Source organism: Gopherus flavomarginatus, chromosome 7, assembly GCF_025201925.1.
Source record: "Gopherus flavomarginatus isolate rGopFla2 chromosome 7, rGopFla2.mat.asm, whole genome shotgun sequence".
In the NCBI taxonomy this organism is placed as follows: domain Eukaryota; kingdom Metazoa; phylum Chordata; order Testudines; family Testudinidae; genus Gopherus; species Gopherus flavomarginatus.
The window spans coordinates 94,820,521-94,845,409 of NC_066623.1; the positions used below are offsets into that span (position 1 = coordinate 94,820,521).

General features: G+C 38.9%; 1 protein-coding gene across 4 annotated transcripts in view; it reads left to right on the forward strand.

The window, feature by feature from the left end:
• The window catches only part of NEGR1 (neuronal growth regulator 1), a 740,339-nt gene that overhangs the window by 385,493 nt on the left and 329,957 nt on the right, over window positions 1-24,889 (forward strand). For all 4 annotated transcript variants that reach the window (XR_007775344.1, XM_050961067.1, XM_050961069.1 and 1 more), the window contains exon 3: window positions 2,906-3,031. Coding sequence is in view for 3 of the 4 variants with exons in the window: in XM_050961067.1 (XP_050817024.1) it covers window positions 2,906-3,031 (126 nt within the window). In the remaining variant the exon portion in view is untranslated. The remainder of the gene's footprint in view (window positions 1-2,905; window positions 3,032-24,889) is intronic.

Consider the following 24,889-nt stretch of genomic DNA (forward strand, 5'->3'; position numbering starts at 1 on the left):
TTTTTAGGAATTCTACCTACCTTCCCCATACGGCTTTTTTTTAGGATTAAATAGTTAACAATTGTACAGTAATTTGAAATGTAAATCCTTATATCTGTACTAAATTATTTTTATTATTGTTTATTTATGTATTATTTTATTTTCATGGTAAGTTATGGTCTTAGACAGCCAGACACACATTCTGTCTGAATTCCCAATATTTATAGTCTCTAGCTGATGCAGAATTCAACATCTGCAAAAAAATGGTACAGTATGTAGCAGATGTTGAGTCATTCAAGCAACTTTTCAGTGAGTAAATGCCTGTGATAAAAGAATGTTTACAAAATCTAATTGTACAACACAGCCCCAGCTGCTGCTATTACGGGTACTACTGTTTTCAACATAGAAATGTAAAACTGCCCATTTTTCTTTGGCCCTCTCCTTTCAAGGAAACATAGTGGCTACCTATTCAAAGGCAACTTGGTTTCATTATCTCTGATGTATGCAGTTTGTGAGGTGGCACTGTCCAAGTCATTTTTAAAATACATTAGGGGGGATAATCATAGACTATTTGTGAATCAACTATTCTTGGTTGAACTGGATAAATGGCTGAGAAGAATTTATGGGCCAGATCATGGATTTGTGGTGCATGTAGTCACAAGCAAGAGGGGAACTATGAGGCACTGTGGCATTCCAACTTGGCTCTCTTGAAATCCACTAGTACAGAATTTATATGGGTCCTCTGTGTACTGAGCAGTGGAATAAAATTAAAGGCCATGTTTAAAACCAGAGGTGTGGTCCATTGTTTTAGCTTAAATACCTGCTCCCCTAATCTATTTCCATCCTTTTTGGAAGGAAATGTGAAGGGTGGCAGCGTTTGACCCCATATGTTTACAGCTATTTTACTACTGTGTGCACTGGATCACACTTTAGTTTTAAATAAGACACTTGTGTGTGATTTGGGAAGAGGGATTGGTGCAAAGAGTTAAGCTGCACCAGGACCTTTGAGAGCCAGCAACCCTTCCTTGCAAGTGTGCAGATCCGAGCCATTGGCCCACGCTTCTGCTGAAACCTTTTGAAGGTGTGGGGGTGACACTGCTGCTTGCTCTAGTGCAGGGAATGCAAGAGACTACAGTTGTGGCTGACACCTACACTGAATTTAGAAGGCTCCTTGCATCCATCTCAAGTATTATGCACCCACAGAGGTCCAGTCACAATCTGTCCCATAATTCACATAGAAAAGTGTTGTTAACCTGGACTTCACTAGTTGCCAAACCCAATAATCCATATGTAAAAAAATGAGTCTCCCTGCTTAGCAAATGTTAAATAGTGTTGCGGTGAAGTTCCATACTTAGTAACTTATATATAACCCTATAGTATATTTAACAGTACTGTGTACAACCATGTGAAATACTATAAACTGCAGTTATCAGAAAAGGAACTTAAAGCATTTTTGGATAGTGTATTCTTGATCTTTAACTATTGTTTATTTACTCACTGTTTCATAAAGGTTGTAATAATTAATAAGATTCTAATGTAATTTGAGGTTTCCTTAGCCCTTCTTCTTCAAAAGTAATGGTTAAGATATCAGGAATTTTTAACTAATATGATCAAACTATTTTGAGTGTTTCTGTACCTTAGTAAAATTTAGGGAATAAACTGAATACTCAAGATCTTCTGAACATTTTCAATATTTTTTGTCATTATGAAGGTTTTTGCTATTACAATGTTAGTAAAGGAGGTGCCCAGTAAAGACAATAGATATGGTCCCCAAGAGAGAGGAAATCTGTTTTTCTTCATAAATATTTTTATTAAAAAAATTGAAATCTCATAATTATATTTTTCCTGTAGTACAAGCATATGCTTGCATTATGGAACAGTTTTGTTTGAAAACTGCATTTTTGGTACAAAAATGTAGCCATTGCTAGAGTTTCATCACATTTACTAGAAGATACCATTATAGTGCAGAATATATCACTTTTTGCATGTTTGACATTGAGAATGTGTCTGTACTCTGAAAAATGTTTGTAGAAATAGCAGTGTGGTGTTCCCTGTTATCTTTCAGTGACTTCCATACTAAAGGTGCTTAGTTAATATATAAAAAGACACTTCACAAGTGAAAACTCAGCCTGGATTCCACAAGTAACTTTGGTTCTTGTCTTGCTGTGCATCATTACCAGTAATAAAGATTCTGCAGGCCAAATGTTACCCTCCCATTTACCCTTGTAAAACTCCATTGTCTTCAAGTTATGCCCTCATTGATGCTTTCAGTTACACTGCTGAAGCCTTATTATATTCTGATTAGTTCTATAAATGGAATTTAGTGAACTATTCTGCTTAAGATATCCAGAAAGGAAAAAGAAATGCAGCTCACTCTCTCTTGGCTATATTGGCATTGCAGGACCAACAGACGTAAAAAGCAATAAAAACTTACTTTACTCACTAATGTGAAGAGATATAACTCTAGATACACACAGGCAGCAGATGGAATGAATAGGAAAGTACTATTTTTGCATAATCATTTTTCAGAGAACAATAGCATTTTAATTTAATGTCCATTATGGACTAACATGAGCATGTCCAGATTTTGCCTAAACAAGAGCAACACTGGCAGATTGCTAGGAACCTGAGATCTATTCCAAATGTTCATAAACTGGAGCAGATTGCAGTTGTCCTAGTGTTTAGTATGGAGCTTCCTGATCCATTGGCTGTACCTTCATATAAATGATGGAATAGTTGTGGTCATAAACAATTCTGAACAAGGATTTGTTTGCAAAATACCATGAAAACCATTGTAGCTAAAATATTATATTTAAAAAAAAATCCCAACAGTTTGGATTTCAAGACATATGCCAGACATCTGAAGAAAATGAATCACTCTTTTTCTATTCTTTTTTTTTTAAAGTTTCTCATTGTTCCATTTCAGTTTCTCCGAAGATATCTCGTATTTCAACTGACACTGTTGTGAATGAAGGAAGCAATGTTACACTTATTTGCTTGGCCACTGGGAAACCAGAGCCTTCCATTTCTTGGAGACATATCTCTCCATCAGGTAAGCACAAAACCTTTTTTAACCCTCTTTCAGGAAACCCATTACCATTCATGCCTTTATTGATTAGAAAGTGACACCACTACTTTTGTGTGCCCAGTTTAAGACAACTGGACCAGATTTTCAGAGAAGGTGAGCACTCACAAACCATAGCTGAAGTCAGTGAGGGTTGTGGGTGCTCAGCAGCTGTTAAATTCAGGCCTTTAGACATAGGTTTAGACACACAAATTGAGATACCAAAATTCAACTTCACTTTTGAAAATCTGGGCCTAAGTGACTTGTCTAAGGACACAGAAGAGAGTCGTTGTCAGAGACAGGATGAGAGTTCCTGGTTCACAGGTTATGCTCATTTCAGCTGACCGTGGTAATCTATCAAACATCTCAAAAAACTAAGGACTCTTTCAGACACAGTTCTCTATACCTAAAAGGGAAAGATGAAATTTACAGCATTCTGATTTAATATTTTTAAATATTTCACTACCACTGAGCCTTGTGATTATGCTGTTATACAGAATAGCTTATCAAAATGGTTTTAAATTAAAGCATACATGAAAAATTGTAAACAGACATGATTTAATTGTGATTCTGATGCCACATACAGAATTCTTTTTATATTTTTAAAGTATTTTTTGTAAGTGACTAACAGAGTTAAACTGTTCTTTGGGGACCTCTGTATATAGGGGCAGCTCTAGGTATTTTGCCGCCCCAAGCACGGCAGGCAGGCTTCCTTTGTCGGCTTCCCTGCGGGAGGTCCCCAGTCCCACAGATTCAGCGGCACGCCTGCGGGAGGTCTGCCGAAGCTGCAGGACCAGCGGACCCTCCGCAGGCATGCCGCCGAAGGCAACCTGCCTGCCGCCCTCTTGGCAACCAGCAGAGTGCCCCCCGTAGCTTGCCGCCGCAGGCATGCGCTTGGCGTGCTGGTGCCTGGAGCCACCTCTGTCTGTATATTCCCACTGATGGCAAGAGCACCTTATTGTAAGTTGTGTTGATAGAGGAGTGCTCAAGTACACTAGCTCCTTCAAGCTTTCGGTGCCTGAGGCTGTATAAGGGAGTTCCACTCCTCAGCTGTTTCAGTTCCTGTCTCTCTCTGTTGCTGACTGCTGAAGGAACTTCACTTCTGTGTTTCAGAGCTTTGGCTCTGACAATCCTCTGTGTTTTATGTCTAGTAGGATTGCCGCCCACTGCCAAATGGAAGCAGTACACAGCATTGGTGCTGGATCTGGAATGTTTTTATGTGGATGTTTTTATTTATTTTGAACATAAAGCGTCTGTTCTACTCTCTCACTTATTTCAAAGAAATTTTTTGAACTCCATTGAGTTGTTTGGCAGTATGTTGTCACTGAATTACTGTCTCCCATTACTGGAATATAAGACTGATTTGATGATTGTTCTGTAACTGAAATATTATATTTCCCTTTATTTACTTCCACATTAATTATTTAGTTTGAAAGGTTGCTGGAGAGATCACATTACTTGGCATTACTTTCTGGTTGCTTTGTCAGATGTTTGGATACTTTTCATTTCGAGTGGATGACTGAATGTGTTCCTATATTGACCAGAGTAATGGCAATTAATTACTGTATGTGGTGGAACATAACATAGTGTGCCTAAAAGGGAGTCTGAGCAATAGTTTGCTTTACAAAACAAGATTTGAAAAAGTTGCTATTGGCCTTTGGAACAATGACAATGAAATCTGTTTCAAGTGACAGCTGATAAACCAGAAAAAAACAGTTGCATCATAAAGATGGTTTATAACTAAATGTCAGTCAAAATAGTATCAGAAACCTTGGGGAGACTTTAGAATGGTAGCTTTATATATGAAGTTGCTTATAGGAGGCACTCCCTAGGGTTCCCTGAAAAAATGAATTACATTAGCTGAACCCTAGTGCCATCTTGCTAAAGTCTTATAAGTGCTTCTAATTGATATTTTTTATTTTAGATGCAATCTCTATGCAACACCATTGGCTTAGCTGTTTATCTTTTCAAGAGAGGAGCCGTGCTTTGGTTGTGTTTTAATTAAAACTTGTCACATAGATTTTAACTTTACATTCTAGGTCAACTTCTTTATTGCATTTTGGTTAACCTTGCCTGCTTAAGAGGAATCAGGAGCGAACAATGTTCAGAAAAAAGAATTCCTTAGAATAGGCAAGGTTAACCAAGCCTCAAATGGCAATAAAGAAGTTGAGTAATTACTGCTTATTGCAATGTAACTTGCATGCTCTCTGTAATTCATTTAACTTGATAAAATGTATTTTCTAAACTACCAATAGTCAAATACAGACAAAAGCTCTGAAAAAATAATAATAAATATGTCACTATATAGTCTGTACAGTATAATAGTACTAGATATGTATCAGTAAATAATATTGTTAGAGCTACCTCCTTCCAGTTATAGCACATCTGTGTTTGCAATCAAAATTTGGGTCACAAGCTTCTGTACAGCCAGAGACTCGGAGGGCAGCAAAACCAGTCCACTCAGTCCGTGGGGGAGGGAATATGTTGGGTTGCTTGTGAAAGACTCTTGTTCGTCTTTCTAAACGATATGCTCTAGCTCATCTAGAAGTTATGGACTTGATGAAATTTTACAGCTTGTGTAACACAGAAGGTCAGCCTAGAAATTATTATAGTCTCTTTTGGCCACGCAATCTATAAGTCTTTTAGCCAAGTAATGTTAATGGTTTCTTGAAGGAGAAGCATCCAGACCATTCTTGTTCATTGCATATTATCCACAAGGTATTTCTCCCTTGTTAGGTTAGGTTAGTTCTCATGCTGTTGCTTGGACAGCATAGAGGACACCAAATGCATTATGTGCCTCTGTGATGTTCTGTTCTGAGCCAAATTTGGTGTGTTACGGGATTGGATGCCTGTAAGGCACAGGTGTCTGTTAACGCTGTCCAGCCATCATGTATTAGGTCTTCCAGTGGGTCTTTTCCATTCTGCTTTTATTGGGTCAAAGTCAGAGATGACTGTCTCTCAGGGAAGTTGGAATGCATTTGGAGCAGATGACTTTACAACCTTAGAGAGCGTTGAGTGCCAGTTGATATTTTCAGTCATTTTGAGATGCTTCATTTGAATGGTGTCCAACTTCTTTTCAGTCTTGACAGTGTGGTGCCTGAAACATAAGTCAGAATACTTATCACTGAAACATTAAAGCTCTTTAGCACTTCATATTGCTATTTACAAGTGTGTTCAATTTGTGAAAGGGTACCTGACAAGGTACTGATAACATATGCAGTGCAGGCTTCGGGTTTTTACTTGCCGCTACTCATGTTATTGACAACAGAGCCGAGGTAGGTGAAATCACCGATAGTCATGACTGTGTGGTCACCCATGAAGATGCTAGAGCCCTCAGTGTGTTTGCAATTGCCACCTGGAAGAATTTCGGTTTTACAACAACTAAGTTTTGGGCTGACTTCTGCCACTGAGCTTTCCTGGGCTTTAAGTGTCATAACCAGATCATCCATCGATTCAACAACCAGCGCTACATTATTGGCAAAATCGAAGTCAGTACAGTTTCTAACATCAAGGTATATACCTAAAATGCATTTACTTGGTCTTAGAGAGACAAGATGGGTGAGGTAATATCTTTTATTGGACCAACTTCTATTGGTGAAAGGGTTATCACCTGTCTATTAAAACCACCTTGTTAGTAGCCATCATATCAACTAGGAAAATAGGGGAGATTCAGGCCCTCATGATGGGCCCCCCTTACATGTTCTTTTGTAAGGGCAGAGTCACCCTTAGGTGTCATCTGAGGTCTCTGCCCAAGGTAACCAATGACTTTCACATCAGTCAGTCTGTTCACTCCTGTTTTTTCTCCCTAAACTGATTCTGCCATAGGTGAAACGAAACTCCACACACTGAAATAATGAGAGCCTGGTATTTTTATTTAGAGAGAGCCAAGCTGCCCAGGTCACACCTAAACTCTTTGTGGCTTTTGCTGAGAGGGTTAAGGACAGCCCTTGGAGGGGCAATCATCTCCGAAGCTGTTCAAGTGGGTCTCAGATTGTCTTGTTATGATATAGCTAAAAAGGTTGAGCCTGGACAAATTAGGGCTCATTCCACTAAGACTGCAGCAGCTTCTGCAGCCTGTCTGGGTAGCATCCTCACATCAGAAATGTGTAAGGCAGCAACATGGAGTTCTAGACACACATTTACCACTCACTATTTCCTGGTTCCAGCATCCAGCTCAGATGCTAGTTTCAGTAAAATGGTCCTGCAATCTCTATTCAAATAGGACTCCTCTTGCCCATGTCCAGGTGAATCGGCATGTGATTGTTGGACACTGGCAGTGGAATCTCTGTGGACAATCACTCAGAGAAAGAAAAGTTACTTACCCAACAGTAAGTATGGTTCTTTGAGATGTGCTTTTCAAAGATTCCACAACCCACCCTCCATCCTCATTAGCCAGAGTCTTATTCTTATGGGATTCTAATTAACAAAGGAACTGACTGCAGGTTGCATCCTGCCCTTTGTAACCTTAGCCATGGGATGAGAGGATGGTGGAGACACTGCTATTCAAAATAATTTAATCTCAGGCACCTGGGGCATATGCATACCAAGAATGGAATCTGTGTGGACAGAGTGTCTCAGAAAAACACACTTACTGTAGAGTAAGTAACTAATCTTAATTAACTTGCATTTATGTGACTGTTGTCTAGGATAATAAAGAAAGAAGCTCAATCATAATATGGCTAATTTACTTTGGCTTCCAGCTGCATTTAACCCCACTTCTTACAAGGAGCAAACACTGATAAATCTCTCTTGGCAGAGAACTGAAATAGAATTTGAATGTATTGTAGCTGATTTACTATTGTCATGGCTCTGTTTCCTCTGGGATAAGGATAGAGGATTCAGGACTGGTCTGTGGGAAAGGAGGAAGGCCCAGAAACTCTGTGAAATAACTCCATGACAATATAGAAACAAGCTGCCTTGGAAATCCAACAGATTATATTCTGTCTGGTAGTCTGTCATGTAAATTGCTGAAGTAATTTTCTTTTGAGGTAACAATGTAGCTGTACTGTATTGGAGCACATATTTTGGAATAGAAACAGTTACAAACAGCACTAAAAATCAATTAAAATGTGCAAGGGATGCCTCGATTTATTAGGGGAAAAAGTACATGATACTTGTAAACACTAGTTTTCTCTATAGTGTTTGCATCCTAATTTCTGCAAATTGAGTTTATCTAGAGCTAAGGTTAATTTGCCCTTCATGTTTTTCATCAGTTCTCTCCTAGAACTCCCACTGACAACAGTGAAGCTTACATACATGCATCAGAACAAGAATACAGCACTAAGTAATAAAGAATTATATTTAAAAGATTCTGGAATTGTTTGTCAAAGCTGCTACTAAAAGATAAGATACTAAAATCTCTGTATACAAATGATTCAATGTAGCCTAATTCAGAAAAGTTATCATGGTTTGCATCAATGCAGCCTCAGCTTGGATGAGATCTGATACAATTTTTTGAACAAGAGATAAAATAAAACTTTAATGTGAATGAAAATAAAATATATTTAAAGATGATTTTAACTTAGTACATAAATTATTGGCTTGTAATCTTTATGGTGAATGTTTTACTTATTATGTAAATGCATTCATTATATAAATATTCATTATACAAACCCATTATGTAAATCCACAAAATCTACACACACAGCGTAATGCCAAAAAGAATGTGATACTGTAGTTTGTAATCTGAAATTCTCATATTGTTGAAATGTCATTTGATTCAATTGTAGGTATTTATTTTGTTCTGACATTTAAGAGCAAAGTTTAACATCCATAGTTTAAGAATGAAACCAGAATGTTAAAGAATTAGGGTCTGTCTGAAACATAATGCTAGTTTTAAACACTTGTATACACACCATACTTGTTACATTACCATCTTTGGAAAGCAAGCACTGCAAATGTTACCAAGAGGAGTTGTACACGGAAAATGGACCCCCATCTAAATACCACATGGCAGTAATTTTGCAATGGCCTGATCCACTCCATTGTTTTGGTTCATGTCTCAGGTGAGCAAGGGAAGGAGATGACCTGCAGTTCCTCCTCTTCTTTCAACAAGTTGGTTTGGCAGCTATTTGTTTTACACGTGCACAAGGCTTTCAGATATGCTTCTCTTTTCTCACTCTTTTAGGGTGGGGGGGAATGGAGAAGGTAAAACAAGAGGATTGTGACTGGTGGTGAGACAAAAAGAGATGGATGAAGCTGGCAGTTGCAAATCTGTTTAGATCCTTTGCTGTTACTGAAAAATGCGCGATGTGCTGAATGAGCAGGAGTCCTATGGAAAACGTAGTCTGTGATCATGTTTTTAAAGACTCTATTAAAGTTTATATGAGCACCCTTAATTCTGGCATTTCCTAACTTTTGAGTGCTTGACTTCACAAGCTGAATGTTCTTTGAACATACTTTTTAGATGTACTTCCTGGATTTTTAAAAAGCAAATTGAAAAAAACAGAGTAGACCATGTTGGAACCATAGTCAGACCCCCATAGTTCATCAGCAGAATTAAAACGTGTAGATGCATAACACAGACATCTGCCGCTTAGCTAACTAGTAGTAGTAGGTTGTCATCCTCTGTGTGACCCATCCACTAGAAGGAGATGAAGTACACATTTGCCAGTGGGATTCACAGCTATTTGAGTTTCCTCTCGTGGTTACCCACCCTTCTGCCTCTGGCCCCTCCAGCTTGTGTTGTCTCAGTCCCAGTCTCTCTTTTGCCCCTCCTCATCTCAGGTTCCTCATCTCAGTCAACCCACGTCCCTCTGATTCTTTGTCCTGTTCCCCAGCTCTTTCTCACACTTTCAGCAGCACCTTGTCCCAGTCTCTCTTCTCCCCATCCCATTCGGCCCTGCTTCTCACCCTTCTGAACTCAGATCAGGCTACTATCTCTCTATCCTCGCTACCTGCAGGAGTGAGCACTGAGAAAACAGGAAAGAACAGAAAAAGAACAGGAAAGACAGCATCCCTCCTCACAATCCCAACGCCTGGCAACACAGCACTCCTGTCTAACAGGATCCCCTTGCCAAATTTCAAGTCTCTGTGCCAAAGCAAGGAAGCACTAAACAGAAAGAAATGGTTGTAAAAAAAAATGTTAACATTGGCAAAATAACTTGTTCTGAGAAACAGATGAACCATATTTGCCAATGTTTAAAAAATAAAATAGAATTTAAAAATAAAATATATCAGCCATTGATGGACAAACAGCATGGGAAATTTAAGCTCAAAGGTTTAAATTCTGTCAAAGTTATAAGCAACAGAAAACAGAGTCTTACAATGGAAAGTATTGGGCATTAATGATCTGGTAGATGGCGTGGATTGCACCCTCAGCAAGTTTGCAGATGACACTAAACTGGGAGGAGTGGTAGATACACTGGAAGGTAGGGATAGGATACAGAGGGACCTAGACAAATCAGAAGCTTGGGCCAAAGGAAATCTGATGAGGTTCAACAAGGACAAGTGCAGAGTCCTGCACTTAGGATGGAAGAATCCCATGCACTGCTACAGACTAGGGACTGAGTGGCTAGGCAGCAGTTCTGCAGAAAAGGACCTAGGAGTTACAGTGGACAAGAAGATGGATATGAGTTGACAGTATGCCCTTGTTGCCAAGAAGGTTAATGGCATTTTGGGCTGTATAAGTAGGGGCATTGTCAGCAAATCAAGGGACATGATCATTCCCCTCTATTCGACACTGGTGAAACCTCATCTGGAGTACTGTGTCCAGTTTTGGGTCCCACACTACAAGAAGGATGTGGAAAAATTGGAAACAGTCCACCAGAGGGCAACAAAAATGATTAGGGGGCTGGAGCACATGACTTATGAGGAGAAGGCTGAGGGAACTGGGATTGTTTAGTCTGCAGAAGAGAAGAATGAGGGGGGATTTGATAGCTGCTTTCGACTACCTGAAAGCGAGTTCCAAAGAGGATAGACCTAGATTGTTCTCAGTGGTGGCAGATGATAGAATAAGGAGCAATGGTTTCAAGATGCAGTGGGGAAGGTTTAGGTTGGATATTAGGAAAAACTTTTTCACTAGGAGGGTGCTGAAGCACTGGAATGGGTTACCTAGGGAGGTGGTGGAATCTCCTTCCTTAGAGGTTTTTAAGGTCAGGCTTGACAAAGCTCTGGCTGGGATGATTTAGTTGGGGATTGGTCCTGCTTTGAGCAGGGGGTTGGACTAGATGACCTCCTGAGGTCCCTTCCAACCCTGATATTCTATGATTATGCACCACTACTTGAACCATCTACAGTATAGCTCATGATAACAGCAGAATAATAAACACCTGCAAAGCAGAATATTCACAGCCAATTCACTATTGCCTGCAATACACTAAGTATTTGCAGTTGAACGATATTGGCAGTAGGATGTTTTGTAGGTAGTTATTTTTTTTTTTCATTTTCATGCTCTGACTCCCGTCCCCTTGTTAGCAAACTCCGGTCTCTCTTCATGCCCCCTTCTCTTGTGTGTGTGAGTACACACACCATGATTGAACTGAATCCAATACTAGCCCTATTGTTTCTGGACAGTGCTGAAGCTCTGAAGATGTATTACACTAATGTATCATCATAACACTGGTCGTTCTGACGATATATTAGTGTAATACATCTTCAGAGCGCTCAAATGATGGGACTGTCTAGGACGAATGAGTTTAGGAGTTGATTCAATTCAATTACAGGACAAAAGGCATTGCTAGTCACGAAACGCAGAAAGAGAGAATGTTTCCTGCAAAAATCTCACTGGTGCAGATTACTACAAAAATCTTGACATTTCATGGGGAAAAAGTCAGCTTGTTTGCTTTTAGTTGCAGTTAAAAATAACTACCCTGAAAAATTAACAAGCCTTAAAATTAGCACTAACTATGTTAAAAGTTAAAATGTTAAAATATCTTGTTCCATATGTATTTAGCTATTGTAGGGTAATTTTTTTCCCCAAAAGTTTAATGAATATTTCCGCACAATACAGAAACAGTAAACATCCTGTTTAAAAAGTAAGAACTATGTGCGATGGACTTCTTAAAAAATGAAAATTGATTTTTTTTACTTTAAATTAAATAGGATCAGATTTCCAAGGACTTGTATAATGTGTGAATTTATGTTTTAAGATGCTCAACTCTTTTCCTTTAACTCAAAAGTGGCTTTATCTTTAAACTATACTTTGCAGTTGTAGCACTCAGACCTAGTGAATTGTATAGACCCAAGTGTCGATAGAGCGTGCACATGTACAGACCAATACAATAGGTGTTAGTGTACCTAAACTTCAATTAATAAAATCGCAATCCAAAACAATATATTCAATACAGCATTTCTTAGTCTATAACAAGCTGATAACTTCCACACTACTCTATAGCTGCTGTCATTAACACTACAGAGCTAATACTAGTACTAATCTCAACTGCGTAAAATATCTAGACATAAATGGAGTTTTTCCTAGCTTTATAATTCAAAGTCGAATTGAAGATATTTCAAGTACTATGGAAATGGTCCCATCTGAAAGGCCTCTCTGTTAGATCGTTATTAAGGTCCCACTTGAATTGCTTTGTTCTAGGTATCTTAAATCTTGGGATTATTTGTTTCCTGGTTCATCAGTCTGAATTCCTGAGGCCAGTGACTGCTGCCAGCCTGGAGCTGCCACTCATCTGTCTAGTACTCCAAGTGATCACAAGCACTTCCCTTGCTTCTTTTTAAAGCCTTACTGATAGTCAAGAATAACTCTGCTGACAGCACAGCTGTTACTTAGATTGATATGCATTTGCCATCTACGAAATTTCTCCATGATACTCCATGTAATCACCTGGCTAGTGGTATGTGTACTGCCTCTTTCTGGATGGAATCAGAATTCTTTGACTACGCCATAACCCCTGTAGTGATAACTGAGATATTCCTTTAGCTCAAGTGTTAGAGGCCTATTCCTTTGGAGCAGGAGGATCCGAGTTCCATTCTCACTATAGCTGTGATGTGCACCCTAGTGACAACTGTAAAGATCCTAGATGGACATGGATATATAGATAGATTTAGATATATTTACTGTATTATTCTATAGCATAAACTAGTTGCTTTGCTTAGGAAAAATAATGTAAAACAGTTCAGTGATTTAATTTGATAAGCAGTAGCAATGACATGCCTCCCTTATGCCATCATTTTTTCATCTTGTGGGCAATTGTTTGACTGTGGTATTAGCAGTGTACTCAACTTTTAGATGAAACATCTGTTCCTTGCAACTAAATTAGAATGGCCTACCCACAGTCCAGGAAAGTTTCAGTAGCAAATCATGCCAGGAAGGATCAACAATGAGTGGGCCAGGATTAACCATGAGCCGGGATGTTTCACATGTTCCTAAATAGGCCAGTCTGAAGGAAACACGTCTGAGCATGTAAATGTCTCAATCTTCAGTTTCAAATCTGCTGCAAGGTGCTGGACCTGCATGTTCAAGTGATGGCTTCCTGGAAGACAACCACTTTCGTGACCCCTTGGTGAAAGTCAGTATTACAATGGGGAAGCGGAGAGCTTAGGTCTTTTTGTAGACAATTATACTTGACAAATTTATGTACATAAAACCACCATGCTACTGTGATGGGCATATTAGAAATGAATAGAAAAGAGAAGCCTAATATACAGTGGTCCATTTTGTACTTTAAATATTTATGCCATTAATACTTTGTAGAGACTTTATTCTACTCTATATGGGTTCTTACACTATGGTATCTGAACGCCTTCCAGTAGTGCATTAAGTCTCATGTCACATCTGTCACGTTTAGTTCTCTCATCCTGTCCCCAAGGGAGTAGTATGTGCAGTGGAATATCTTGCTTTGATAGGGTTTTAGCTGTTCATTTTTTTTAATATACATGTCACTGTGTATTTCTAAGAGAGACAAGGTAGGTGAAGTAATATCATTTATTAGACCAACTTCTGTTTGTTTATTGGACCAACACAGCTACAACAACAGTGAAAACAACTATGTATTTATGTTAGAGAAAGCAAGGTCAAAGACATGTTCCTTGCTCTTGAAGTAGAAGTGGTGAGTGTGACAGATATTGCAACCGCATGCAGCATCTTTGAGGACTATATTGTACTTTGTATTTAAAACATGAAAATCTCAAAAAGCACTTATATTCAGATGGGCCAGACAGCATGAGCTGTAGAATATTTATAGCCCATATTTGCACCCATACAAATGATAATATGTATTTGTGTGTTCCTGCCTTGCTAAATGGGTTTCCTGGGGAATCTCAAGGAGGTGGTGTGTGGGGGCTCTAGCTCAGTGGGAGGCCATTTTGCCTCACTTTGTCATTGGGGCACCACCAACTATCAGGGAATTAGTGAATCAAGTCCCAGGGCTTGAGGCCTCTTTGGTGGGGTAGGCCAGAGTAGCAAAAGAGTCTAGATAGCTCTGACCCTTAGGCAGGGCAGAGCAGCAAAGCAGCCTAGGTAGCTCTGACCCTCAGGCAGAGCAACAAACAGTCTAGGGAGCCCAGGCCCTCAGACAGGACAGAGCACCAAACAGTCTAGGGAGCTTGGGTCCTTAGGCAGGGCGGGGCTATCTGCAGTCTTTCAGCTGATGTCCTGATTCAGGCAGATGGCAAACAAATGTAAGCCTGGCGTAAGGTGGGTAGGCAGCCACTACAAGGGTGGGGCAGACATAGAGGTAGGGGGATTCGGGCCACCCTGCTCCACCGGGTCCCAGACCACTAGGTCAGTGGGCATCCCACCACAACATGCTAACTTGGGTTCTGACTGTAAAACTGGACCAATGTCTGGTTTCCCTAGGGGCTACTTCCTACCCTAGGCTGGGGAAGGGGTTCCATAGTTCAGGGGTCTCATCGGGGTATTTGGCTACTGGCAATCCTGGTTGCTCCTCTCCACTTCCTCTGGAGTCAAGGTGCTTGTTGCTTGGTAGCAGGGCCTGGGGCCTGCAGCAGGCTTGGGACATCCATATCCTTCCCTGGCTCAGGCTCAACTAAGCTAGAGACCCAACCTCTTAAACTTCCTGTCCCATCCTTTAGCTTTTGGCGGGAGGGATGGGCCTGGCCTAGCTCTCCCCACCAGGGATCCAAGAGTGCGCTCTCCCTTTGGCTCAGTGGGAGACCACTCCACCTTACTACATCCTCCAACAGTAGTTATGTAAAAACCCAGCCTTTCAAGCTTGACCTTATCGGGGAGGGACTGTTTTATCTGTTTATCTGTTTTCAAGAGCCTGGGAGACAAAGCAAGATTTCTAGTATAAAAAGCTTGTTTAAACAGACTCTGATTCTTCTGATTCAGCAAACCAACAGGACTTTAGGTCCTAGGGTGGCCCTAACCCCGCGGAAGAGTTGGAAAGACTTTGTCCTACCGGACTGCCCATGCGGAAGATGGGAAATTCCTGGTATGTTTAGTGAGGATTTAAATCCTTTTATTGTTTTTATGTTTTTCCACTGTAATGCTTTTGATCTCATAATAAATGTACTTTGCTTTGGAAGACCTATGTGGTCATTGGTAAAAACACTAATTGTCTTTGGAGAGAAATTCAAACACAGGTGTTGGCTGTTAGGCAGACTGGCTTGCTGGGGATATCACAGTGTATGTATGGCACGGGGCTGCATGCAGCCTTAAAGTCCTTTGTTAGAAGGCACACGGCCCCCTCCCCGGAGACAGGTGATGGTTAGAAGCCTGAGATATGATTAGACATTCCTGTAGTGGAATACGGAGGCGGGATACAGAATTCAATTACCCTGAAATTGTGACAGTGTGGTTTGTGATTGTCCTTAGTTCCTGGGGGAGTTTATCCCAGAGTCTCAGACTGGCCATTGAGAAAGTTCTGTCTCATGCACAGATTTGCTTTACCCTTATTACAGAGAGTTCCACTGTGCCAGAGGAGCATATCTGTCAACCACAGTATTCATCGCAGAGCTTTAGCCAGACTTTTAGATATCTTGGGTCTGGGCCCTGAAGTACCTAAATAAGGACCGAGAACTTTAACTTGATTTGATAGTCTATAGGAAGCCAGTGTAGAGAGCAGAGAACAGGTTAGATCTAATCACAATAACCTATGTTGTTGAGGAGACACACTGAAGCATCTTTACTAATTGGAGTTTCCTAAGTGCCAAAGGTTTCATGCTCTAGTTCATCTTATTGTAAAATTACTATTCTGGAGTCAAGTTTAGCAATCTGTAAAGTCAGCACATGTCACTAAATCAATGGCTCTTTAATATGAAACACATTTGTAGCAGTTTCCCACCAACGCAGGAGGAAAATGGATATCAGCCTATTAAAGGAAATAGACTTCCACCTATACATAGTTTTATTTATCAATTTAAAAGCAGCAGTGTAATTAATAGCTTCCAGTGGTTGCTGTCTTTCTACCTTCCCTTTGTTTTTGGATTTAAGGAAAGAAAATTTATAGTATTGAATCCTCAAAAATTCATCTATCCTTCAGAAAGGAAATATCTTTTGATTTCAGTTTTAAAAAATGTTATTCAATGGACTTTACCCTGCAATGGATTAAATCCATTGTAGAATAGATTAAATCTGAAGATTCAGGACTGAAAATCACTTTCAGTATCAGTCCTTTACATATGGAGTCACTGATATTAAACTCTGTGATTAATGGGCTGTCAATTAAATGGTCTCATAAAAATGTCATCATTATGAGAACTATTCAAATGTTTTAGTATCCCTTTAGGAGCAATTAGCAGTAATTCTGGAAATGTTCACATCATCTGTAAATTTTGAAACCCAGTGAAAAATTCTGCCTGTTAATGTGGAGTTGTTATAAGTAGTGAGGGAGATTCAGACTAAGATATTCAAATACTTTGGTCTGCTGTGTAGTGAGGATACAGTGATAGTCTTAGTAAAACATGCGATTTCTGAGGAAAGCTATACAAAATTGGTGATTTTTTCTTTAGAAAAATGTGTATAAGAATATTTATTTTTTTGTTTCAGGTGATTTTTGTCCCCTTTTCAGCAGAAATGGGCAAAATGATTTCAAATTGATTTTTATGCAAAGATAAATTAGAATTTTAAAACCATCTTTCATTCAGATTAGGCTTTCTCTCCTCAGAGATGGACTAATTATCACCTGAGAAGTAGTATGTTTTGTAATCAAAGTTTTGTGAAATATGATGGATTTTTCATTGAAATTTCTAGTTCATAACCAAACACAAAGCAAGTACAAACTATAAATAGTTTTGCATTTATTTTTGTAAGTTCTTGACCCTGTCTAGTTCTGAGCAATGTGATCTTCTAGAGAGCAGTGCCTGAATTGGAGGGTAGGAGTGAAGTGATGGATGATCTCCAAAATATAATGCGATGCTCCAACTTTTTCTTTGCTTAAATTATTTTACCTTTTCCTCCCTAGTAGTAAGAACTGGAGAGTATAGTGTAGCCATCTATTAACTTCTTCCCCTTTCATTTTGAGTGCTGGATATCAGTGTAGAAAAGGAGAGTAAATGAGTACACTGATGGGGGACATGACTTCTCATAAAAGTGAGTTTTGTGCGTAAACAGTTAATGAGATTGTGGTTAAGTGTTTGAGTATTCTCTGTTGGTAAACATATCCTCAACTTTAGAATGCAGTAATAGCCTTGTCTTATAGGCTAGATACAGAAATCTTCGGAGAGAAAACTGGAGGAATCAGTGGATTTACTGAAGTCCGATATTTTTATAGTGGATAAAGTAAAACACTAACCATGATGGAGGCAAGATGTATGTATACCAAAAGCTACCCAAATGAAGAAAAAGTTACCAGATGTAGCCAGAATCAGAACTGCAGGATTCAAATATTCAAAAACAAAGGAATGGAAAAAAAATAAAACTATACCGACTTAAAATGAGATATAAATGCATATGTTAACAAATGTTGAAACGAAGAAATTGTATTAGCATCAGTCACGGATAATTAGCACCCTGCTAAGAGTCCATAAATCCTCACATAAGGGCTCTGAACTATGTTGAAGTTAGCCCTAATTATGTTGTGGTTTTATAAATTCTTTACTTCTCCAAACTGAGAAGTATAAATTTTCATATTTAGCCTTGAAGACTAGAGAGAGAAAATCTTCTTCTGCAATGAAATGTTTCATATATTTCAGCTCTGCCAAACAGAATTCTGAATTTCACAACATAACAAGAATTTCTCCCTGTTAAAGGCTCATGCTTTGACTAAATCTGAGAGAACATATTCTGAATCAAGAACCCTGAATGAAGAAAAAAACATATACTTCTCTCCCAGATAATCTATCTGTTGATTGAAGACTGGTATTTGTGTCTGTGCTGCCAATACACCAGTCTCTTCCATGCAGTACAAAGATTTCCAGAAACAGATCCCCAAAAGTCAAAGGGAGTAATCTAGTAGACATGCTGCCCACATATAACCATCAAATCTTTTGGTTTAAATGTTTTTTTCCCCTTTCAAAAGATAGCAACTGGTCCATAGCATTGTCACTGTAAGTATTAAAATGTAGATAGTTGACCTTATATCAATATTCTACCTCGAAGGCAGCAAATTTCAGCATATGAGATAGTCGTGTGTTCTTTGTTGCACTGAGTGTAAAGGGAAAATTCAAAATTACTTCCAAAGATGGTAACTTTATGAGGCTCAGATATATACATTAGCATGACAGGTAGTTCTGCTCAGTGATTAAAAGGTAGTGTAACTTCGGAAAGTGGCATGGGGGGGAGGGAATTAAACTTGACATCTTCACTTTTAAAACCAATCTGTACCCTGATGAGTCAAAACTAACCATTAATAAACTGCAGCAAATGGGAAGGTTGTGCAGGTAGAAAAATATAAATAATTCCTAAGACTAATTTTCTCTCTCTCTCTCTCTCTCTTTTGAACACAGCATCAAGGGAGAAAAAAGATTTTCTTCCCAATAAGGTGATGTTTGAGGATTACATATTCATGTTAAAGGAACACTGCAATGTTGTTAAGCTAAAAATGCTATACGGTAACTGACAGGTTTATGCTGGCATTAACGTTACTTAGTGCTCTCACGTCATCACAGCTACATTGCTTTGATGATTGACAGTAATACAGCAATTTAATATCTTCAAAAGATTTGTCACTCTAATGATGCATTTGTGTAATGATGTATTGCTATTATGTTATAATGCTACTCTGAAACACAAACCCTTAATATGAACACTCAGATGTGCTCTGCATATTTTATCCCAAGAATTGTGTAAAAACATAGCTAAAAAGGAATATTTTTTGAGAGAAAGTAATAAACACTAAAAAGCTAGAAAAGCCACTGCTAGCCTATACGTGTACAATCTTCCTTGATTTTTTTTCAAACAAAACCTGTCATTGCATTGGTAAAGACTTATCTTGATTGTTCTATTCATGAACTAATCAAAAAATACATAAATAGTTCATTGTAAGAATCTAGAGGTGAAATTCTGGGCCTATTTGAAGTCGGTTGGAGTTTTGCCATTGACTTAGTAGGGCCAGGATTTCATCTCAGAACTCTAATTCCCACTCTCTCTCCAGTTCATCTATGAGACACTATAGAGCCTAATAGTGAGAAAATTAAATTGTCTTCTGAAACTTTTTTTCAGAGACTAGTAATTCAATTTCTTCTCTCTTTCCCATGGCTATGGCTTTATTTAACTGGGTATACAGTAATCACAATATGTCTTAACTCATTGTTTCTGCTCACGGGTAGATGTGCGTATATGTATAAAATCTTTTCTTCTATTGGATGGTTGTTGGAATTCTCCAGATGCTTTTGATATTGAAGATAAAATGTAATAGACATTAGTGACAGAATTAATACAAATTCCTGGATTCATGAGAAAATGTTGTATATGCATGCATATGTATCTGGCTTTTCAAAGAATTAAGAAATTCATTTTCCTATTTTCAAAATGCATAAGCAAATGAGTTATAGTGATGTGCATATATTACCACCAACTTTGTACATGATAATGACATATTACCACAAACTTCATACGTGACATAGAATCATAGAAGATTAGGGTTGGAAGAGACCTCAGGAGGTCATCTAGTCCAACGCCTTGCTCAAAGCAGGACCAACTCCAGCTAGAACATCCCAGCCAGGGCTTTGTCAATCCGGGCTTTAAAAACCTCTAAGGAAGGAGATTCCACCACCTCCCTAGGTAACCCATTCCAGTGCTTCACCACCCTCCTAGTTAGTTTTTCCTCATATCCAACCTAGACCTCCCCGACTGCAACTTGAGACAATTGCTCCTTGTTCTGTCATCTGCCACTACTGAGAACAGCCGAGCTTCATCCTCTTTGGAATCTCTCTTCAGGTAATTGAATGCTGCTATCAAATCCCCCCTCACTTGTCTCTTTTGCATACTAAACAAGCCCCGTTCCCTCAGCCTCTCCTTATAAGTGATGTGCCCCAGCCCCCTCAAAATTTTATTGCCCTCCTCTGGACTCTCTCCAATTTGTCCACATCCTTTCTGTAGTGGGGGGGCCAAAACTGGACCCAGTACTCCAGATGAGGCCTCATCAGTGCCAAGAGAGGGGAATAATCATTTCCCTCAATCTGCTGGCCATGCTCCTACTAATGCAGCCCAATAGGCCGTTAGCCTTCTTGGCTACAAGTGCACACTGTTGACTCATGAATCAACTCACTTAGGAACTTATTTTCAAAAGTATTCTCTCAGTAAGGGTGCCTCAAATTTAGACTTTATTTTCAAAGATGTCAAGCACCTGCAGCTCCAAAGAGCATACATAATGGTTTTGAATCTGACCCTTTTGCCAGTATCTGTGTTCTGATTCATTTAAATGATGAAAACTTAACAGTGGGAATTTTGAGTATGCTGCAAGTTTCCTCTTCAGTGGCCTTGAATCATAACCCAGTGCCTTTCTCTGAGCCAGAGTGAAGTGAAAGTACATCTCAGTTTGCCTGCTGACCTTGTAGCAACAGACTCTGTTGCATTCTTGGAAGAAAATGATGGGACATAATGAAGTTAGGGCTTAAAGTAGTAATTTTACTCTTGATAAAGCATATGTAATTCCTCTAATATTTTCTGCGATTATGTGTGATAATATTTTGTACTTCTATAGCACCGTCCATCAAAGGACTTTGCGCACATTAATTATACCTTGCAACCCCTCAGATTATATTTCCATTTTACAGGTGATTAAACTGAGGCACAGAGAGGCTTAGAGACATATTTTCAAAAGTGCTGTCTAACTTTGGTTGGCAAACACTAGACACACATCACATTTGAAAATAAAGCCATCGGTGCACAAAATTGAGAACACGAAATTAGAGATGACTTCTTAAAATTTAGGATTAAGTGATTTAGTCTGTCACACAGGAAGATCGTGGCCAAACCAGGAATACAGCCCAGATTTCCTGATCCCCAACCCACTGCTTTAGCCACTGAACCAGCCTTCCTTTTACTGTGTGTCCACATAAAGCAGACAGCACCTTTCAGTGAATCCTCATTAGGACAACTCCTTTATACTGTATAAAAGATACTAAGAATCTATGATTTAGGACCTGTAATCTGTTTTTAAGGATTAGTAGTATAGCCTGTGTAGCTCTGATCTTTTTCTCCGGTTATTTTCAGTTACGAAAATCTGCTGTTACATGATTGCTAATGTTCTGTAAAGATAGTTGTACCAGGGAATTTTAATAGGCCAGTATAGCATCCTCACATGTACAGAATAGATTTACAAAGGAAGTGCTGACAGACTCTTAACAACTGCCCAACCTATACGCCCCTCTAATAAGAATCAAATAAGCATGCCCAAGTTTTCTTTAAAAAAAAACAAGCTTTTTTTTGTTTTTAATGTTAAAATATAAACACAAAACAAAACAAAGCATAAAAATACATGTGCAAGATGGCAATATCATATACATAATAAAATTCAACATTCATCATTTATAAAACATGCAAAATGAACAAAAAACCACCCCTAGACCTGTAGGCATCATGCAGGGCATCAATTATTAAATAATAGATAAATAAGTGAGAATATAACCTTTAAGTATCAGGGACTAATATATGCTAACTTGCAAAAGTATGCAATAGTTTAATGTTTGACCAGGCACCCTCATATTTTTTCCAAGCATTTCTATTACAGAGTTATTTTTCTATTAATGCAGTAGTAGAGAGCCCCCTAAACTAATCTGTGTATGAAGGAGGAATTGCAGATTTCCATTTTCTCAAAATAACTCTTTTGGACACCAACATACTTAATGCAATCCATTTCTGAATGCTAACTGGTAATACCAACTCGTTCAGCACCCCTAAAATACACAAGCTTGGAGAAGGAAAGAAAGCAACACTTAATGTTTTTGAGAGGGCATTGAATGTGGCATTCCAGAATACATGCATTTTTGACAGGTATAGAGGATGTGTGAAAGGTTGTCACGTGGCTGTTTGCATTTCCATGTGAGTTACCAATCTAGCCTTAAACAAATGTTCTGGAGTCCAGTAGTACCTGTTTAGTATCTTGTTCTGGAAGAATCTGGAAGAATCACAGCTTTCTGTTGTGATAATTAGGCTAAGTACTTTTTCCCTTTTTTTGTTGTTGTTGTTGAGACTGAGATTTAGGGGGCAATTCAAAGCATAAAGCCACTGATAAGTAATTCATACAAAGAGACTTTTGTTTCCATATTTCTTAACATGTTCTCCTAGAGGTGAGAACATTGAAACAGAGCAGTTGTCCCCTATTCTTAGATGAATCCATGAGCATAGCTGCTGAAAGAAGGAATTGTGAGACAGTGGTAGCTGATATTTGTTCAACATGTAATCAAAGAAGGCCAGTCTATCATCTTGTAATATATCTTTATTTATTTGGATAGAAAAAGGATTAAGTGTGGAGCTGGCCTTGATTGTGAGGCACAGGTTTTCCCATATTCATACAAGAAGAGAATTAGCAAGATCAGACGCTGTAATCATCTTAACGTTTTACAGGATGCCCCATGTAGATGCAGATATTGAATTTTCCCCTTAAGGGTAGGGGGAGCCTTTAAAGTTATATAAAAGAATAAAGGGAATCAAATATGGCATAGCTAAGCAATTTTCAATATCAAACCAGGCTGGTGTGTATACAGAGTACTGTAGGGGACACATTTGGGATGCTAGATTAATATAAATGCAAATCTGGCAACCCCATGTAACCTCTAGTTGCTCCAGATTTTTTAAGGGTCCTGTGTGACAAGCGAGACTATTCTTTATCCCACATGAATTGCATGATAAGCCTATTTATTCAAGCAAAAAACAAGAAAGAGACCTGGAAAGGCAATAGGCTAATGATATAAATTAATCTGGGGCAGATAATCATTTTGTCTATTTCTGCTCTCCCCAGTATGGATAGAGGAAGGAGATGCCTCCTATCTACATCCTTGGAAATTTCTGTTAATATAGAACCCATATTTATAGAAACAATATTGGGAATATTAGGACAAATTTCCTAAATAAGTTATTTCATAGACTCATAGTTTCATAGACTTTAGGGTCAGAAGGGACCAATATGATCATCTAGTCTGACCTCCTGCACAAAGCAGGCCACAGAATCCTACCCATCCACTTCTATAACAAACTCCTAACCTATGTCTGAGTTATTGAAGTCTTCAAATTGTGGTTTGAAGACTTCAAGCTGCAGAGAATCCACCAGCAAGTGACCCATGCCCCACACTGCAGAGGAAGGCGAAAAGCCTCCAGGGCCTCTGCCAATCTGCCCCGGAGTAAAATTCCTTCCCGACCCCAAATATGGCGATCAGCTAAACCCTGAGCATGTGGGCAAGACTCACCAGCCAGCACTCAGGAAAGAATTCTCTGCAGTAACTCAGATCCCATCCCATCTAACATCCCATCACAGACCACTAGGCATACTTGCCTGCTGATAATCAAAGCTCAATTGCCAAAATTAAGCTATCCCATCATACCATCCCTTCCATAAACTTATCAAGCTTAGTCTTAAAGCCAGATATGTCTTTTGCCCCCACTACTCCCCTTGGAAGGCTGTTGCAGAACTTCACTCCTCTGATGGTTATTTCCTTGCATATTTGAAGTGGAAAATGCTGAACCTGAGAAGGATCTGGTCTTTTAGATATATCCATTGCTTATGACTTATTCCAGTTAAAGTGAAAACCCGAGATCTTTCCAAAAATATCAACTACAGTCAATAATGATGTGATTCATGAGGATGGGTTCTTCAATAGTATAAAAATGTCATCAGCGTGTAAACTGATTTCGTATTCTATTTAAAGCCAAACCTTCAGTGGCTAGTGCTGATGAATGTACATTGCCAGTGGTTCAAGAGAAACGTTAAAAAGGAGGGGCAAGAGGGGAAAGCCCCGTTGTGTCCCTCTTTTTAGCTGACATGGAGAAATAATTGTTTTAGCTGATAATAAACAATGTGAGAGTTGCATAATACACTGACCCCATTCAGGAATATTGGTCCAAATCCATTTTTTAGGACAGTCATTAGATTAGGCCATTCAACCCTATCAAAGGCTTTCTCTGCATCTAGAGATGAAGCTATGGAGGGAACATCTGACTTCTGAGCTTGCTGGATCAAGTGAGTGATTTTCAGAACCCAATGTTCCTTTAATGAAACCAACTTGATCTATATGTATAATTCATGGGATAATGGTGTTCAGTCATGTCACTAAAATTTTTGCAATTATTTTGCAATCTATGTTCAGTATTGATACTGCATGAAAGTTGCCACAGTTGCAACAACCTTTATTCTTCTTAAATATTAAAGTAATTAAATTAGTTTTCATGTGATGAGACATGGTTCCTTTTTGGAACATTTCTGTGAAGACCTTTGAAAGAATATAGATAGCTGATTATAAAATGTTCTGTAGAAATTTGCTGGAAAGCCATTCATCCTAGGGACCTTGCCAGAATTCATATTTGTGTAGCCTGTTCGATCTCTTGTGTTG